The sequence below is a fragment of the Chiloscyllium plagiosum genome, unplaced genomic scaffold (genome assembly GCF_037043375.1).
Source record: "Chiloscyllium plagiosum isolate Xiang-an unplaced genomic scaffold, Cpla_swu_hap1 HiC_scaffold_27, whole genome shotgun sequence".
Taxonomy (NCBI): domain Eukaryota; kingdom Metazoa; phylum Chordata; class Chondrichthyes; order Orectolobiformes; family Hemiscylliidae; genus Chiloscyllium; species Chiloscyllium plagiosum.
In genome coordinates, this window is record NW_028270165.1 from 90,506,701 (window position 1) to 90,525,896 (window position 19,196).

The window sequence follows — 19,196 nt, forward strand, 5'->3', positions numbered from 1 at the left end:
CACGGGGAGAATGTGCAAACTCCACACACACGGTCACCCAAGGCTGGAATCGAACCTGGTGCTGTGAGTCTGCAGTGCTAACCACTGAGCCACCGTGCCACCCTAGGCTAAGTCAAAAATGCATGAGGACCTTGCGGGATCTGATTGAGCATGATCATATAGTAACAACCAATGTCTGACTCTAAACAATGTACATAAGTTCTATCCAAACTCTAAAAGTCGGCGGATTCTTTTGGCACTCTAGGAGTACTCATCGGTGGCCCAGTGGTTAGCACTGCTGCCTCACAGCACCAGGGTCCCAGATTCGATTCCAGCCTTGGGGGGCTGGCTGGGTTGAGTTTGCACATTCTCCCCATGTCTGCGTGGGTTTCCTCCCACAATCCAAAGATGTGCAGATGTGGTGAATTGGCCATAATGTTGGGTGCATTGGTTAGAGGGAGATGGGTCTGGGTGGGCTACTCTTCAGAGGATCGGTGTGGACTGGTTGGGCCAAAGGGCCTGTTTCCACATTGTTGGGAATCTAATCTAATCTAATCCTTCTGGGCTGATCATAGTCTACCGTCCGGGCCATATCAAAGAATAAACTATTGCTTGTATAATTGACAAAGTCACTTCCAGGTGTGTTTATTGACCAATCCCAGAAATCCGAAGATCCAGACAGCAGTCCAGATCAGAACAACCAGACAGGAAATGGTTAATGTCCCCAGGATGTGGGGAGCAAAATAAGACACCAAGGCATTAACACCAACACCAGGGAAAAACTGAACATACAGATGTGACAAACATTCGTAGCAAGCCAGAATCACAGATGTACAGCACAGAAACAGTCCCTTCAGTCCATGCTGACCAGATATCCTAAATCAATCTCGTCCCATTTGATAGCACTTGGTCCATGTCCCTCTAAATGTTTCCCAACATATACCCATCCAGATACCTTTTAAAAGGTTGTAATTGTACCAGCAGTCACCACTTTCTCTGGCAGCTCATTCTTTACACACACCACCCTCTGTGCATAGGAGTTGCCCCTTAGGTTTCTTTTAAATCTCACCCGAAACCTATGAGCAATCCCAGATCAAAGATCTTGTCTATTTATCATCGACATGCCCCACATTATTTATACAAGGGGTCACCCCTGTGGGATATAATTAAAGCAGTGTTACTTCTGCAACCAGAATTGCTTCTGCAAGGTAAATGAACTAACGCCAGTGTATAATTGTTTCAGCCAAGAGTGGAGTTAACAAGAATGAAAAATTGCTTTTGTATTAGCTAAAATGTGCATACATGAAATGTGCCTGCAAATGGTAGATGTTACAGACAAACAGATAAGGTGCTGTGAGGGGAGGGGGTGGAGGTTAAGCTAGACATGCTTGTACAAACAGTTATAAGCATCTGTTCCCTGCTTCTGCAAAAACAAAAAAAAACACAATCAGGGAGGTCAGAAGGCTCAGTGTCGGCGAAAAATGGGAGGAAATGTTGCTTTCGCAAACAAGGAAGTAGCTGGCAGTGAGAGGATATACGCTAACACGTTGTTCACGCACAAGGCTGAATAAAGCAAGAAATAGACAAGAGTAATGGGGCCACCGGGAAAGAATGGAGAGACAAACCGATCTTTTGAGGATCAGCTTGGAACATCGGGAGGAGGTGAAGGAGGAATGTGAATGAGGGAAAGAAGCTGAATGTGCTGGAGCCAAAGTGGAGGAAGGACAGAGGATGCAAAACCGGCTTGAAGCTGCAATGAGGAATATTGCATGTGCTGTACTTGTACCTGTTGCAGTTACTGGTGGGAATCGGGTGCATTTTAAACATCAAAACAGGAGATATCCAGCCCTCCCCCTTCCCAATCTCTATCCTTCAGTCCCTCCTCACCCGGGTAACTAAGACACATACCTGAGTTTGCGGAGGCTGCTCCCTCCCTGCATTCACTCCAGTTGCTACAAGTGACCAATTTCCCCTCCTCCCATCTCTGCCTCCCTCCCAGGATGAAGAGTCGGCCAGAGGGCGGGAGATTCACTTTGAAACTGACAGGGCCACTTCCGCCTTGTGACGTCACAAAGAAACTAGGGGCGGGGACGAGGAAAAGTGACGGCTTAGGGGGCGGGGCATGGCTAACAGCGGGGCGCCGCACTGCGCATGCGCTGCGCCTGCGGCAGACGGGGAGGAGAACATACTTTCCAAAAAATCCCTCCCTTCAGAGAATCCCCACAGTGTGGAAGCAGGCCACCGACCCTCCCAAGGGTCACCCACCCGCACCCATTCCCCTGTCCCCATTGCTCTTCATTTATCCCTGAGTCATGCACCTTACCTGCATATTAAACCTAATTTAGCATGGGGAAAAACAATGACTGCAGATGCTGGAAACCGGATTTTGGATTAGTGGTGCTGGAAAAGCACAGTTCAGGCAGCATCCGAGAATCAGCAAAATCGACATTTCGGGCAAAAGCCCTTCATCAGGAATAAAGCAGAGCCAATCCACCCTAACCTGCACATCCCTGGGCACTATGGGTAATTTAGCACAGCCAATCCACCCTAACCTGCACATCCCTGGGCACTATGGGTAATTTAGCATGGCCAATCCACCCTAACCTGCACATCCCTGGGCACTATGGGTAATTTAGCATAGCCAATCCACCCTAATTCAACATGGCCAATCCACTTTTGATTAGAGTGGTGCTGGAAAAACTCAGCAATTCAGGCAGCATCCGAGGAGCAGGAAAATCTTCCTTTCGGGCAAAAGCCCTTCATGAGGAATAGAGGCAGAGTGCCTGCAGGGCTCAGATCCGAACTCTGCTGGTTTAAAGGTGGTCCGGAGTCTGTGTAGGATGAGTTGGTTACGGAGGCAGGCACCAAGGAAACAAACGTGGCTGTGGTAGCGAGTCTGTTTGAGGACATGGTCAAAGAGCCTCAGGGCAGAGGAAACGTGTTGGGAGTTGCAGTGGGAGAGGGATTCCTTGAGATTCTTGTAGAGAGAGGAGGAAAACTTCTTCAAGGCAGGCATCCTTGCAAGAGGATTCACTGTAGGGTTAAAATCAACTAGGTAAAAACAAGGACTGCAGATACTAGAAACCAGATTCTAGAATCACAACTCCAGGTTGTGACCTTTTCAAACAGGTTACAGGTCTCATTACAATGTAAATCCCAGAACATCTTGTTGTCACCTTCTCAAGATAACAAGGTTTTATAGCAAAAGCTCAAGCCATGATTAAATGACAGAGTGGACTCGATGGGCTGAATGGCCTTACTTCTGCTCCTATGTCTTATGGTCTTATCTCAGCTCAGACAATGCATTAAAGGTGTGAAGTCAGAATCTGCCTGTATCCCAATCTGGAGTCAGACTGGTTCGGTTTCCAAAGTCGAATTTACAAACTATTACATGTATTGACTGCCTGCAGATTTTTCCTTACAAAAATGCACATAGAATGTATCTGCAAATATACATCTCTCCCCCCCTCCCCCACACACAGACACAAACACACACGCACAAGTTTATTGGGTGAATTTGTACCTGCAGAATTATGTCTTACTTTGCTCAAAGACTGCATGAATCCATGTAAGATTCTGTAAGTCAGTTTAACCATTGTGGCACAGACAGTCTCACACAGGGGAGCTCACACCTTCAATACATTATCTGGGCTGATGCGACACCAATTGGTAAAGTTCACTTGAGGATTTAACTATTTTAAAAGGTTTTGTGATTTACATTTGAAAGAAGTGAAACTATCATGGTCATTCGAACAGAGGAGAGACTTAAACAATCCGGGTCTTTTTCAATATATAATTTCAGTTACATCACACTATAAACTGTTGCAATAAATTCTGTGTCTTACAATCTTATATTCCACAATCCCCTGATGAAGGAGCTGCACTCTGAAAGTTAGTGCTTCCAATTAAACTTGTTGGACAGAATTCCTCAAGTAGGGCACCATAAGAATCCTGGGAGACTGCTATTTCCTGTTTACTTCATAATGAACAAACATTAAGCACGATCGCCTATTTATTTCTCATTTTGTTTCATTTTTCTTGTTTAATTCCCTGCGATGATGTGGGAGAATTATTAGATTTGGGTCAGCCATTTGGTCACATATTAAAGCCTGGAAACCATTTTGAATCTCAGCTTAGTGCCTGCTTAAGTTTGTGTTTCCCAGGCTCAGCGGAGACGGTTGGCCTTGCAGCTGTGCTGCTTCCTGATAAACAAATTCTTCCCTGACATGGGGCTTTATTTTCATCCCCCACAGTTGGCGAGTCAGGCAGGAGATACCCTGGTCCTGCCAGGTCACCGGCCGATATCCTTTGAGAGATGAAATATAGAGGGTGATTGCTGCTTTTGTTGTGTCCAAACTAAAGAGGAAAGCTGGCCAGGGACAAAAGTGCTGTTAGAAATGTTGATACAATTCTCCCTACTCAGCCACAAGATACCAGTGAGGGAACTCAACAGGGACCTAGCGCCTGGACGTAATACTGCTGAGAGCACTTGTGCTTTACAAAGTTAGTAATAATGAATTTGCTTACCCCAGGGTTACGAGAGGTGAAACCCTATTTGAATGAATTTGGCATACAGGACACATTGGGCAACTATTAAAGACTCTGTTGTATTTCCCTGGGTTATGGACTCATGCAGAGACACAAACAACTTGTGTTGAAAAGTGTTCGATTTGCAAATGGAACAATGGAGAGGTATATAGAGTTTGCCCACTTGGTTAAGCAGCAATGTGTCACAGCCAGGATTTATGAGGCTCAACTCCCTAACTTGGGCTGCTCTGGAATGTGAGTGCCTCATTAGCCTTGGAAGGAAGGAAGGAATAAAGAAAAGCTGACAAACTGAGATATGAAGCAAGTTGGAAAATGTTACAGAGACACACACAGGCAGAAGTTTGCAGGAAAGTTAACACTTCATAATCTGGTTTCAATGCACATTAGCCTGGGTATGGTACTGATATCACAGGGGTCTCAAAAAGGGTCCTCCCTCAATACTGAAGAAGGGCTAATGCCCGAAACGTCGATTCTCCTGTTCCCTAGATGCTGCCTGACCTGCTGCGCTTTTCCAGCAACACATTTCCATCTCTACTCCCTCAATACTCAAGCCAAAACATGGGTGCCCCCTGCTGGACTGGTTTGTGTTAATTCGTTGCTGCTGCCTATTTCAGTTGATGATGTCCATTATTGTTAACACTCTCAAACCTGATGCCACCCAGATTTTCGGAAAGCAGCTAGGAAAAGATCTGAAGCGTGTTTAATTTGTAAACAAACAAGGTGCATATTCGAAGAGGGATGCCCTGTGTTTGTTAACCACCTCCTTGCTTGGTCGGCCTTTTTAAATTGTCTACAACTTGCGTATATAGAATCACCTTGCGTACATTGTTATGAATATTGTCTAATAAGAGTAGATGTATTTAGTAGCTGAATCAAAACCATCCCAATGACTGAAACAGCTGACACTGGATTGTTGGACAAGTGGGAAATATTTGCAGTTAACCAAAGCACTTCAAAGTTTACAGTCACGGGTACGTCAAGCTGAAGAATTAGGACCGGGGCATATTGGAGCCTGCTTCCTCGGGCAGAGAGTTCCACAGATACACTACTCTCTGGGAAAAGCAGCAGCCCTCACTTCCTCCTCCTCATCTCTGTCCTAAACCTACTCCCCCAAAGCTTGGGGCCTAGTCTCAGCCACCAGCAGAAGTGACTGGATAGGGTAGTGCTTCATCCTCTCAGTGCAATGAATTCCCACTTTCCACCAAAATCCCGGATGTACTCACTTAGTTGCTTGCTGTCTCACAAATGAAAGATTTCATTGTAACTTCTTCCGGTCCCAGGAAGGGCAAAGCATCTTTGAAAGCTGCTCTGAAAACCCAGACTTCACAACCACACTTCTGCTTTCACCGAAGACAGTTAGAGTCATACACCACACAAACAGATCCTTCAGCCCAACTCGTCTATGCCAACCATATATCTGGAATCAATCTATTCCATTTGCCAGCATGTGGCCCATTTTCCTCAAAACCCTTCCTATTCATGTACCCACCCAGATGCAGAGGGATGTGGGCCAAATGCTAGCAAATGGGACAAGATGAATTTTGGATATCTGGTCGGCATGGACGAGTTGTACCAAATGGGCTGTTCCCGTGCTGTATGACTCTAATCTTCTTCGGTGAAAGCAGAGGTGCGATTGTGAAGGCTGAAGTTTCAGAGCAGCTTTCGGAGATGTTTTGCCCTTAATGGGAGCAGAAGTTACAATGAAATCTTGCATTTGTGAGACAACAACTGAGTGAGTAAGTAAGTACATCTGGGATTTTGATGGAAGGTGGGAATTTGTTGCACTGTGGGGATGAAGCCCTACCCTATCGAGTCATTTCTGTTACTGGGGAGACCAGGCCTCAAGATTAGGAGAAGCAGATTTAGGACCGAGATGAGGAGGAACTGCTTTTCCCAGAGAGTAGTGAATCTATGGAATTCTCTGACCACGGAAGCAGTAGAGGCATTTTCACTAAGAGAGACCTTGGAGTGCAGATTCATAGCTCCTTGAAAGTGGAGTCACAGGTCGATAGGATAGTGAAGATGGCGTTTGGTATGGTTTCTTTTATTGGTCAGAGTATTGAGTACAGGAGTCGAGAGGTCATGTTGTGACTGTACAGGACATTGGTTAGGCCACTGTTGGAATATTGCGTGCAATTCTGGTCTCCTTCATATGCGAAAGATGTTGTGAAACTTGAAAGGGTTCAGAAAAGACGTACAAGGATGTTGCCAGGGTTGGAGGATCTGAGCTACAGGGAGAGACTGAATAGGCTGGGACTGTTTTCCCTGGAGCGTCAGAGGCTGAAGGGTGACCGTATAGAGGTTTATAAAATCATAAGGGGCATGGATAGGATAAATAGACAAAATCTTTTCCCTGGGGTGGGGGAGTCCAGAACTAGAGAGCATAGGTTTAGGGTGAGAAGGGAAAGATATGAAAGAGACCAAAGGGGCAACTTTTTCACACAGGGGCTGGTGTGTGTATGGAATGACCTGCCAGAGGAAGTTGTGGAGACTGGTGCAATTGCAACATTTAAGAGGCATTCGGATGGGTATATGAATAGGAAGGGTTTGGAGAGATATTGGGTGCTGGCAGGTGGGACAAGATTGGGTTGGGATATCTGGTCGGCATGGGACGGGTTGGACGAAAGGGTCTGTTTCCATGCTGTACATCGCTATGACTCTAAACTCAATACACAGTTGAATGGGTATTTGCAATGGTAGGGGAATGAAGGGTAGTTGGGACAATGCAGGGAGGAGGAGCTGAGTTGATGGATAGATCAGCCATGATTTTAATGAATGGTGGAGCAGGCTGGATGGGCCAAATGGCCGACTCCTGCTTCTATTACTATGAAACTGTAACCCTGCATTTCCCATGGCTAACCCACCTCACCTACACGTCCCTGGACATTCTGGGCAATTTAGCATGGCCAATCCAAATCAAGGCCAGTCAGCAGTATAGTGATGTGGAAAATGAACATCAGAGTGTGATAGAAAGGGACAAGGGGAGTAAATGTACCAGCAATCAAAACTGGATTTTAAAGGTCACAAAAATTGAAACTTAAAACAGTGTGTCTGAATGTGTGCTGCATTGTAACAAAAGTGAATGAGTTGACTGCACACATTGAAGAGAATAATTATGATCCGAGACTCCTTACAGAGACATGGCTTCAGGGTGGCAAGGATTGGATCCTGAATATCAAGGGGATAGTCAGATGGGAAGCTCGGTAAAGGTAGAGGGTTGGCACTGCTAATCAAAGCACTGATCACAGGGTAGTCTGGTGTCACCTCGGATTTCAGGTCCTGATTTCTCCGTCCTCTGTTGATCTCCCTGTTCCCTATTACCCCTTCTGGAACATTAAAACATTCAGTAATCATGCCCCAACCCACAATCTCCCAGCCTGTCAACCATCCAGGCACAGAGTGTAGTCATAACAGGGAATTAAACAAGAAAAATGAAACAAAATTAGAAATAAATAGGTGCTTATGCTTAATGTTTGTTCATTCAGAAGTAAACCATAAATAGGGCTCTCCCAGGATTCTCATGGTGCCCTACTTGGGGAATTTTGTCTCCCTTCCATCTAACTATTAGCACCCAGCTATGATTTACAACAATATTTACAACAGAAGTAAGGCACCTGTTCTCAAATAGGCAGAGATATACTGATGTCGATTTTTGTTTCTCTTTCGTGCAAACACACACACACGTCCATGGGGGTGAATTTGTATGTGCAGGTTCGGGGGGATTGGCTATGCCAAATTACCCATAGTGCCCAGGCACGTGCAGGTTAGGGTGGATTGGCCATGCCGAATTATTTAGTGCCCAGGGATGTGCAGGTTAGATGGGGTAAATGGAGAGCAACAGGTGTAGGGGAATGGGTGTGGGTGGGTTAACCTTCAGAGGGTCAGTATGGAGTCTTTAGGCCCTGTGGCCTGCTTCCACACTGAGGGTTCTCTGAAGGGAAGGGGTTTTGCAAACTGTGACTCGCCTCTTGATATGTTGATGTCACAGCAGGGAAGTGGCCCTGTCCGTGAGTGAATCTCACTATGTCTGGGCAACTCTTCATCCTGGGAGGGAGACAGAGATGGGGGGAGGGGAAATCTATTCACTTGTAGCAACTGGAGTGAATGCAGGGAGGGAGGAGACTCCACAAACTCAGGTATGTGTCTTAGTTACCCGGGTGAGGAGGGACAGAGGGATCGACGTTGGGAAGGCGGGAGGAGTAGATAGCTTTTCTGTTTTGATGTTTAAAATGCACCCGATTCCCACCAGTAACTGCAACAGGTACAAGTACAGCACATGCAATATTCCTCATTGCAGCTTCAAACCGGTTTTGCATCCTCTGTTCTTCCTCCACCTTGCTCCAGCACATTTAGCTTCTTTCCCTCATTCCCATTTCCCCCCGCCCTGATGTTCCAAGCTGACCCGCAAAAGATCTGTTTGTCCCTCCATTCTTTCCCGGTTGTCTTTTGTGGGTTTTGAAAACTTTCCCAGTCCTCTGAGGATTGGAGTTGGGAGGTTACGTTGTGCACACTCCAGGACATTTGTTTGGCTACTTTTGGAGTATTGTGTGCAGTTCTGGTCTCTCTGCTAGAGGAAGGATGTTGTGAAACCTGAAAGGATTCAGATAAGATTGACAAGGATGTTGTCAGGGTTTGAGCTGAACAGGGTGGAGCTGTTTTCTGTTGAGTTTTCAAAGGCTGAGGGTGACCCTACAACCGTTTATAAAATCATGAGAGGCATGGAGAGGGGAAATAGAAAAGGTCTTTTCCCTGGAAGGGTCATAGGTTCAGGGTGAGGGTGAGATTTAAGAGGAACCTAAGGGGCAACTCCTATATTCAGAGGGTGCTGTATGTAAGGAATGAGCTGCCAGAGGAAATGGTGATGGCTGGTACAATTACAGCACTTAAAAGGCATCTGGATGGGTATATGAATAGGAAGAGTTTAGAGGACATAGGCCAAGTGCTGACAAATGTGACTCGATTAATTTAGAATACCTGGTTGGTACTGATGAGTTGGACCAAAGGGTCTGTTTCTGTGCTGTACATCTCTATGACTCTGGCTTTCCACTAACATTTGCCACGTCAATAGGTCCACTTTCTCTCTAATGTCGGTGTTAATGGCTTGACATCTCATTTTGCTCCCACCTTCCTGGGGACGTTAACCATTTCGTGTCTGGTTCTTCCTCAAGAAGCTGCATTCCCGATTCACCCTGAATTGACACATTTTCTTTGCTTCCCAAAATCAGACCTGCTCACTCTCAGCGGTATCCCAGTGTTGTGAAAGATATTAACTTTCAGGTGGAATTATCCAAAATGCAGAGAGAAGTCAGTCTTGACGTTTTTGCTTTTCTGCCCCTGTAAGATCCTGAATCAGCACCTTCAGGAGAATTAGCTAGAGCGGAGTGAGAACAGAGGGGGAGAGAGAGTGGGATGGTGCTTTCAATTTTGTGGAATAACAGAACACAAGAATATTCCATAGAAAGTAGAATTGCTTGTTCAGAATTTCTACCCTGCACTGACAGTGATGAGCTTTGTAATCTCTCTTTACGGAGTATTTGAAGATCTGTAGACTGAAGTTTCAAAATCAACAGATGAAGGCCTTATGCCTGAAATGTTGACTCTCCTGCTCCTCTGATGCTGCCTGACCTGCTGTGCTTTTCCAGCGCCGCACTTTTCGACTCTGACTCTCCAGGGTCTGCAGTCCTTATTTTGACGTCAATGCCTGACAGTCACTCAATCCATCGGGACCACAACAATTTTCAACTATGAGTCTGTGAGAAGGAACAAAGCTTTTTGATTCCTGTTTGAGTAAGTTTTCAGCATCAGTGGGACTGGATGAGAGACCCTACTGTTGCAGCGCACTGAGTGTGGAGTCTGAAACAGTTATATGGCCTGGGAAAGGGCTCCACACACGTTTGTGTACATCTGAAGCTTCAGCCATGGAGAAACCCGTAGAATCCCGCTCCGTGGAGAAACAGTGGAAGTGTGGCAACTGTGGGAAAGGCTTCCGTTTCCCATCTGCCTCGGGCGGATTCCTCGGGTTGGGATTTTTGCAAATGGTGCAGGGACTGCTTTCGGCTTGGCCCCACCCCATTACCCAGACACCTTACCCCACCCCTCGTTCCATTGTTGATGTCACTACGCAGAACTGGTCTTGAGGGGTTCAGAGTGAAACCCCCTCCCTCTGGGCAACTCTTTATCCTGTGGGGGGAGAAAATGAACTTTTGTATCTTTTTTCCCCAGGTTTGGGGGAAGGGGGGAGTCCAGAACTAGAGGGCATAGATTTAGGGTGGTGGTGGTGGTGGTGGGGGGGGGGGGGGGGGGTGGTGGAAGATTTGTGAGGGACCTAAGGGGCAACCTTTTCACGCAGAGAGTGGTGCGTTTATGGAATGAGCTGCCAGAGGAAGTGGTGAAGGCCGATATAATTACAGCATTTAAAAAGGCATCTGGATGGGGATATGAATAGGAAGGGTTTAGAGGGACATTGGCCAAATTCTGGCAAATGGGTCACTAGGTTAAGTTAGAATATCTGGTCGGCGTGGACTGAAGGGCTTGTTTCCATGCTATACAACTCTATGACTCTATTTCTACATAGTCAGAACCAATATCACAAGACTAGGAAAAGGCCATTCACCCCTTCCAACCTGTCCTGAGCTGTGGTTAAACTGCATATAATTCAGTGCAAGTTTCAGAAAGGTTTCAACAGCTCTTAAAAAATTTAACATGCTTTCAGACTTCAACTATGTTTCTGAATATATCATTTTAGGTATTCTTAATTGTAAAGATACGCGTATCTAGTGAACACAGCCCACACCTCCTGGTGCTGCCAGGAAACTTTACAATGGCGATGAAACGATGCAGTACCTGCACTCACAAAAAATTTACAATTTCTAACGATACGAGCTCCTCATTCACTGCTCCATCTGATACACGACATTGGGAACTCAGTACAGGAGGCTGCAAAAAATGAGCAGCTTTAAAACAAAAACCTCCTGGAGCTCAAAACTTTCAATGAGAGCCTGAGTCTTGCAGTAAGTAAGTTCAGGTAACCTTTATTGTGACCCAACTTTGTTACAGATTCAGATTCCACCCTCTCACCCCCTCACCAAAAAGACGTAGAAAATGTTGCTCTTTTTTTTTTAAATAAGCAGCTCAAAGTCAAAGCGCTCACACTGCCACCCCCTCCGCCTCTCTTCCTCTACTATTGGTCAGCACCGAGTTGTCCCTTTGTAATTGGTTCCTTGCTACAGCCGTAACCCAAAGGAAATACTGCCTCACTCACCAATTTCAACCCATACCTTGTCTCCAAGTAAGTTTCTCTCCACGCATTTGCCAGTGGAGGGGTGGGGGGGGGTGGGGTGGAGGAGTGGCAGAGCAGAGTCAACCAGACTGTTGTGGGTCTGGAGTCACGTGTAGGCCATACCGGGTAAAAGGAGATAGCTGGAACGACTGAGTGAATCCTCTCCCACCACGACAGTTTCCTTCCCTAAAAAGGACGTGAGTGAATCTGATGGGGGTTTCACCACCTCCAACCCCCGAAAATGGTTTCACCGTTAGATTCTGAACTCCAGATTTCTGACCAAATTCTAATTCCGCCATCTGCTGCGGTGGAATTCAAACCCAGGAGTCCCCGGAACTGGGTTGATAGTCCGGTCAATAATGGCACTGGGCCGTCGCTCCTTCAATCCCCCTGCGGTGGCACGTGAACTCGCTGGTGCCTCCGCAGGTGGGAGGAGCAGGTGAAGCCTTTCCAGCACTCGGGGCAGCTGAAGGGCCTTTCCTCTGTGTGGACCCGCTGGTGGGTCAGCAAGTTGGAGGCCTGGGTAAATCTCTTCCCACACTCAGGACAGCTGAAGGGCCTCTGCCCCGTGTGGACCCGCTGGTGGGTCAGGAGGTGGGAGGCCCGGACAAAGGCCTTCCCGCACTCGGGGCAGCTGAAGGGCCTTTCCCCAGTGTGGAGCCGCTGGTGCCTGAGCAGGTTCGAGGAATTCCTGAAGGCTTTCCCACACTCGGGGCAGTTGAAGGGCCGCTCCCCTGTGTGGATATGCCAGTGGGTCAGCATGGTAGAGTCCTGAGAAAAGCCCTTACCGCATTCGGGGCAGGAGAACGGCCTCTCCCCTGTGTGGATGTGCCGATGAACCTCCAGGGCAGACGGAGCACGGAAGCTTTTCCCGCAGTCGCCACACTTCCACCGTTTCTCCACAGGGCCGGATTCCTCGGGTTTCTCCATGGCCACAGCTTCAGCTGCACACAAACGTGTGGAGACCGACCCCAACATGAATTCCTCTTCCCAGGCCGTATAGCTATTACACGCTCCTCACTGAGTGCACTGCACCGGTAGGGTCTCTCATCCAGTCCCACTGATGCTGAAAATCTACTCAAACAGGAACCAAAACGCTTTGCTCCTTCTCACAGAATCAGAGTTGAAAACTGTTGCGTTCCCAATGGCTTGAGTGACTGTCAGACATTGACGTCAAAGTGAGGACTGCAGACACTGGATAGTCAGTGTTCAAAAGTGCAGCGCTGGAAAAGCGCAGGAGGTCAGGCCGCACCCGAGGAGCAGGAGAGTCAACGTTTCAGGCATAAGGCCTTCATCTGTTGATTTTGAAACTTCAGTCTTCAGATCCTCAAATGTAAAAAGAGATTACAAAGCTCATCACTGTCAGTGCAGGGTAGAAATTCTGAACAAGGAATTCTACTTTGTGTGGAATATTCTTTTCTTTTGTTATTCCACAAAATTGAAAGCACCATCCCACTCTCCCTCCCCCTCTGTTCTCACTCCACTCTAATTCTCCTGAAGGTGCTGATTCAGGATCTTACAGGGGCAGAAAAGCAAAAACGTCAAAACTGACATCTCTCTGAATTTTGGATACCTCCACCTGAAAGTTAATATCTTTCACAATATTGGGATACTGCTAAGAGTGAGCAGGTCTGATTTGGGAAGAGTGTCAATTCAGGGTGAACCTGCAATGCAGCTTCTTGAAGAAGAACTAGACACAAAATGGTTAACGTCCCCGGGAAGCGGGGGAGCAAAGTGAGACATCAAGGTATTAACATAGACACCAGAGAGAAACTGAACGTAAAGATGTGGCAAATGTTTGTGGAAAGCCAGAGTCACATATATACAGCATAGAAACAGACACTTGGGATCAAACTCTTTGGTGCTGACCAGATATCCGAAATTAATCTAGTCCCATTTGCCAGCACTTGGCCCATATCCCTCTGAGCCCTTCCTATTCATATCCCCGACCAGATGACTTTTAAAATACTGCAGTTGTACCAGCATGAGCCACTTCCTCTGGCAGCTCATTCCATACATGCACCACCCTCTGCGTGAAAACAATACCCCTTTAGGTCGCTTAAATCACCACCGCCCCCACCCCCGTCCTCAACCTTAATTTATTAACCTCCAGTTCTGGACTCCCCCATCCCAAGGAAAAGACCTTGTCTAATTACCCTCTCTCCCCTCACCTCTTCATTTTATAAAAGTCTTTCAGGTCACCCCCCCCCCCCCCCCACCACCATCTATCCGTCTCTCCTCACCTTGAGTTTGCAGAGTCTGCTCCCTCCCTGGATTCACTCCAGTTGCTACAAGTGAACAGATTCCCCTCCCTCCCTGGATGAAGGGTTCCCCATAGGGAAGGAGTTGCACTCTGAAACTGATATGGCCACTTCCGCGTTGTGACGTCACCAATGGAGCGAGGCCGGCAGCGGGAGGGACCCCCCCACACTGCGCCTGCTCCGGACGGCGGCCGTCTGGTCCGCAGTGCGCATGCGCGGTTTGCAAAGCATCTTCCCTTCCGAGAAGCTCCATCGTGTGGAAGCAGGCCACTCGGCCCAGGGAGTCCACACCGACCCTCCGAAGGGTAACCCACCCACACCCATTCCCAAACCCCTATTGCTCTGCATTTAACCCTTACTAATGCACATAACCTGAACATCCTATGGCTAATCCACCCTAACCTAGACAGATGCCAGCCAGACATCCTAAATTAACGTAGTTCCATTTGCCAGCATTTGGCCCATATCCCTCTGAACCCTTGCTATTCATATAGACAGATGCCTTTTATATTGTGTCATTATGCCAGCCTCCACGACTTCCTCTGGCAGCAGGTTCCATACATCCACCACCCTCTGCGTGAAAAAATTTCTACTCACTTCCCTTTCCCCATTCATCTTAAACCGATGTTCTTCTAGTTCTGGACTCCCCTATCCTGGGGAAAAGACCTTGCCCTGATCCATGCCCCTTATATATTTTTATAAGGTCACCCCTCAACCTCTGATGCTCCAGGGAAAATATCCCTGGCCTATCAGCCTCTCCCTGTACCTCAAACGTTCCAACTCTGCCAACAAGCCTTATAAAAGTTTTCCCACCCCTTTCAAAGTTTCACAACATCTTTCCTATTGCAGGGAGACCAGAACTGAATGCAGTATTCCAAAAGTGGCCTAACCACATGTCCTGCACAACAGCAACAGGACTTCCCAAATCCTGTACTCAATGCTCTGACCAATAAAGGAAAACATACCACGGTCTCTTTGTTCTGCAACACTCCCCTTAACTGTGTAAGTCTTTCCTGGATTGCTTGACCAAAATGCAAATCTCACATTTCTCTAAATTAAACTCCACCTGCCACTCTTTGGCCGATCAGCCCATCCGATCAGTTCTGATTTATCGCTTTTTCCTCCCTTATTCCAGAGAAGCTGAAAATCTCCATCCCACACACTCTCCCTCCATTCTCAGTTTGCTGAACCTAATCCCTGCTGTACCTCATCCCGAAGGGTCTGGTTCATGCTGATTAACAGGCCTGCACTCACCAGGGGGGGGGGGGGGGGATCTAATTGAAACGTACATAATACTGAACGACCTGGACATTGGAAAGATGTTTCAATTGGTAAGAGAGACTAGGACCAGAGGACCTTTTGAATGGAGAAAAGAAAAAACTTCAGCCAGAGAGTGGTGAATCTATGGAATTCCTTGACACAGAAGGCTGTGGAGGCCAGGTCACTGAGGATATTTAAAACTGAAATAGATAGGTTCTTGAGTATCAAGGGGATCGAGAGGTATTGGGAGAAAGCAGGTGAATGGGGTTGACAAACTGATCAGCCACAATTGAATGGTATGAGCAGACCTGATGTGGTGAATGGCCAAATGTCTGCTCCTGTCTTATAGTCCCTTACTGTCCTGGACATAGTGAGAGAGTTGGGAGCAGGAGTAGGTCAGTTGGTCTTTCGAGCCTGCACCAGCTTTGAACAGATCATAACTAGATATTAATCTACCTACATCTAGGTGGATAGGCTGGGAAGTTTTCAGTGGAACACAGGAGGTTGAGATGCAACATTATAGAGAATTATAAGACCATAGATGAGGTGAATGGCAGGTGTCGTTTCAAGATTAGGAGCAAATTTTTAAGATGCGAGGAGAAAGATTTTAAGATAGATATGAGGAGCACCTTTTTCCTTTGAGAGAGTGGTTTGTGTGTGGAATGAATGTCCAGAGGAAATGGTGGATGCAGGTACAGTAACAACGTTTATAAGATGTTTGGATAAGGACATGAATAGGAAAGGTTCGGAGGGATATGGGCCAAACACAGGCAGGTGGAACGAGTTTAGTTTGTGAACATAGTCAGCACGGACTAGTTGGGCTGAAGGGTCTGTTTCTGTGCTGTCTGACTCTGTAACTGTTCTATACTGGTCTTGAAACCATTTTCTTGCCTTCTCCCAGAAACATCCACCTCTTTGTTGTTCAAAAATCAGAGGAGTTCAGCCTGGAATATATTTAATGACACCCCCCCCCTCCCCCGAAAAGCAGGAAGGCATCCCCACTTCTGAACTCAATTCCTCTTGTTAATATAACACTTGCCTTGCTGATTGCTTGCTGCACCTGTCTCACAACAGGCAGTGACTGGTGTAGGAGGACGCTGAGGCCCCTTTGTACATCCACACGGCATTCCCGATGAAGGGCTCGGGCTCGAAACGTTGACTCTCCTGCTCCTTGGAAGCTGCCACACTTTTTGACTCTGATCTTCAACACCTGAAGTCCTCACTTTCCCCACATCCCAATATATCACCATTTAAACAATGCACTTCCTTTCTGCTGTTTTTTCCCCCCACAGCAAAGGCTATAACTTCACACTGTGGGACTGTTTTTGCCAATTGAGACACTGATCTGGATCAACATTTCCTGAGTCTGCTCCTCCCTGGATTCACTGTCTTTACATTCAGTTGCTGCGAGTCAATAATCGAAGCCCACAATGAAATAAAGAAATGGAAAAGAGAGTGCGGTACTCACAATGTTAAACAGAGGAAGGAAGTTGTAGTCTGGAGTGAAGCTCAATCTTCTTTCAGAGAGAGAGGTGCAGCAGCTTCAGAAGCTCATGGGACAACTTCCGCATTCAGACAATAGAGGATGTTCTCATTGGCAGGAGGACTACCCTACTTCCGGTCCTCCAAGGCTCCCCATTAGCTTCTAAAGAAGGTCGCGCCCCGTTGCAGCGGACAGCTAGGAGCATGCGCCGTTCTTGCTGACACCGAGGAGCATGCGCTGTACACTCTGTGGCAATGCTGCGATTACTGACAAATTTAAGTGTCCAAATGCCAATAGGAGAAAAAGAAACGGTAGAGCCAATATTTATTTATTTAGGACTCGACATAACCAAACATGCTCCTCACTATTTTTGCTACTCACCTTGCCGACACCCCTCATGATTTTACAAATCTCAATAAGGTCACCCCTCAACCTCCTCCACTCCAGTGAATAAAGTCTCAGCCTCTCCTTATAACTCAAACCCTTCAGTCCTGACAACATCCTGGTACATCTTTACCGAACCTTCTCTAATAGTATTCTTCCTATAACAGGGCGACCAGAACTGTACTCAGTGTTCTAAAAGTGGCCTCACCAACATCCTGTATAATTTCAAAATGATGCCCCAACTCCAATATTCAACGGTGTGGGCGGCACGGTGGCACAGTGGTTAGCACTGCTGCCTCACAGCGCCAGAGACCCGGGTTCAATTCCCACCTCAGGTGACTGATTGTGTGGAGTTTGCACGTACTCCCAGTGTCTGCATTGGTTTCCTCTGGGTGCTCCGGTTTCCTCCCACAGTCCAAAGATGTGCAGGTCAGGTCAATTGGCCATGCTAAATTGCCCGTAGTGTTAGGTAAGGGGTAAATGTAGGGGAATGGGTGGGTTGCGCTTCAGCGGGGCGGTGTGGACTTGTTGGGCCGAAGGGCCTGTTTCCACATTGTAAGTAATCTAATCTAATGAAGGTGTGAACAATGAAGGCAAGTGGGCTAATCAACTCTGAACAACTCTGTTTACCAGTGATGCAACTTTCAAAGAACTATGTACCTGAACCACACCCCCATGTCTTTGTTCTGCAACATAACCCAGGGCCCCGCCAGTAACTGCTACAAGTCCTCCCCTTTTTATTAAAGCAAAGTGCAATTCCTCACTTTTATCTATACCTCTCTCGTGTACACACTCTCTCTCGGACACAGACACACACCACCCAACACGCACACAGGCTTATACTCCATCACACTCATACATTACCAGTTTTTGTTTTAAAGCTGCTCATTTCTGAGGGAAATCCAAGATGGTGGCGACCCAGCAAGTCTGAGTTTACAGTGCTCCTCCCAAGACCTGGGAAAAGTGGGTCACCCACCCCCACCACACTCACCAAATCATTTATAATAGTTGCTTAATTTAATTAGTTGTTTAATATTAAACTTAAACAATCTAATCTTTAGTTAAAATGACTAAAGGGAAGGGAGCCCGCAGCTCTCAACAAGCAGGACCCCCTCCCCCACCCTCTCCAGCTCCAGCAGAGGCGTCCACAGCCGTCCCGGGGGACTTACCTGCAGGGGCAAGCCTTGTGGAGATGATCTCCAAGCTGGACGTGAAGATCGACGCGTTTATCGAGGCGTCCCGAAGTCGATGGGACTCACTCTCGGCCACGCTGCAGAAGCACGACCAAGACATTAAAGAAATCGAGCGCCGAGTCGGAAGGGCGGAGCTAAAGGCCGCGACCTCCGAAACTGCAGCACAATCAGCTGTGGATCAGGTCTGGACTCTCGAACAGCGAGTCCGAACCTTAGAGAATAACATTGATTACCTCGATAATCGAGGTCGTCAAAAAATATTCGTTTGCTGGGCCTTCCCGAACAGGAAGAGGAAGGCCAGTTTACAGTATTCCTGGAGCAGTGGCTGCCACAGCTTTTAAATCTGGAAGCTGGATCAGGCCAGGTAAGGGTGGAAAAGACCCCCAAGCTATGATCTATAAAGGATCCAAGATCATGTTATTCCAGGAAATTTCCCCGGCTCTGGTTCGAAAGAGGAAGGCATTCGACGAGGCGAAGAAGCGTTTAAGGGACTTAAATATTCAGTAATCCTTACGCTACCCAGCGACATTACACTTTAACCATGAACGATCCGAATATAACTTTGGATCGCCAGAAAAGGCTAAGGAATTCTTAGACTCTCTTGGATAAACTGTAAGGCATAATGGATGTTGGTTTGCCTTTCCCCCTGCTTTGGTTTATATCCCCCTTTTTTTTCTCTTACTTTACTGTTTATTATCATCATGCGGGGTAGGGAGAGGGATTTGATTTTCTCCCCCCCCCCCCCCCCCCTTGGGGTTGTTTTCTTTTATTATTTTATGTATATATGAGGGATGTATGTTTGTGTGTGT

At 47.0% G+C, this 19,196-nt stretch overlaps 3 protein-coding genes across 4 annotated transcripts in view; 1 reads left to right on the forward strand and 2 right to left on the reverse strand.

Annotated features, from left to right (window-relative positions):
• LOC148144982 (uncharacterized) overlaps positions 1–16,895 on the reverse strand; it is an 80,414-nt gene extending 63,519 nt beyond the window's left edge. The window contains exon 1 of the mRNA XM_087975450.1: positions 16,796–16,895. The gene's annotated coding sequence lies outside the window, so the exon portion shown is untranslated. The remainder of the gene's footprint in view (positions 1–16,795) is intronic.
• Positions 1–19,196, forward strand: part of LOC148144981 (uncharacterized) — a 234,475-nt gene that overhangs the window by 76,729 nt on the left and 138,550 nt on the right. The window lies entirely within an intron of this gene.
• On the reverse strand, positions 10,842–16,881 carry LOC148144983 (uncharacterized). Of its 2 annotated transcripts, none has more exons than XM_087975638.1 (2): positions 16,796–16,881; positions 10,842–13,132 (listed from the first exon to the last, which is right to left on the reverse strand). In XM_087975638.1, exon 2 carries the CDS (start codon positions 12,782–12,784, stop codon positions 12,188–12,190), a length of 597 nt encoding a protein of 198 aa, XP_087831764.1. In that variant the 5' UTR covers positions 12,785–13,132; positions 16,796–16,881; the 3' UTR covers positions 10,842–12,187. The 2 variants fall into 2 exon arrangements, with proteins under 2 accessions (XP_087831764.1, XP_087831765.1); XM_087975639.1 differs by lacking the exon at positions 16,796–16,881 and adding an exon at positions 14,050–14,304.

Coding starts and splice junctions, on each gene's coding strand:
- LOC148144983 (XM_087975638.1), bottom strand. CDS start 12,784: ATGTTGGGGTCGGTCTCCACACGTTTGTGTGCAGCTGAAGCTGTGGCC.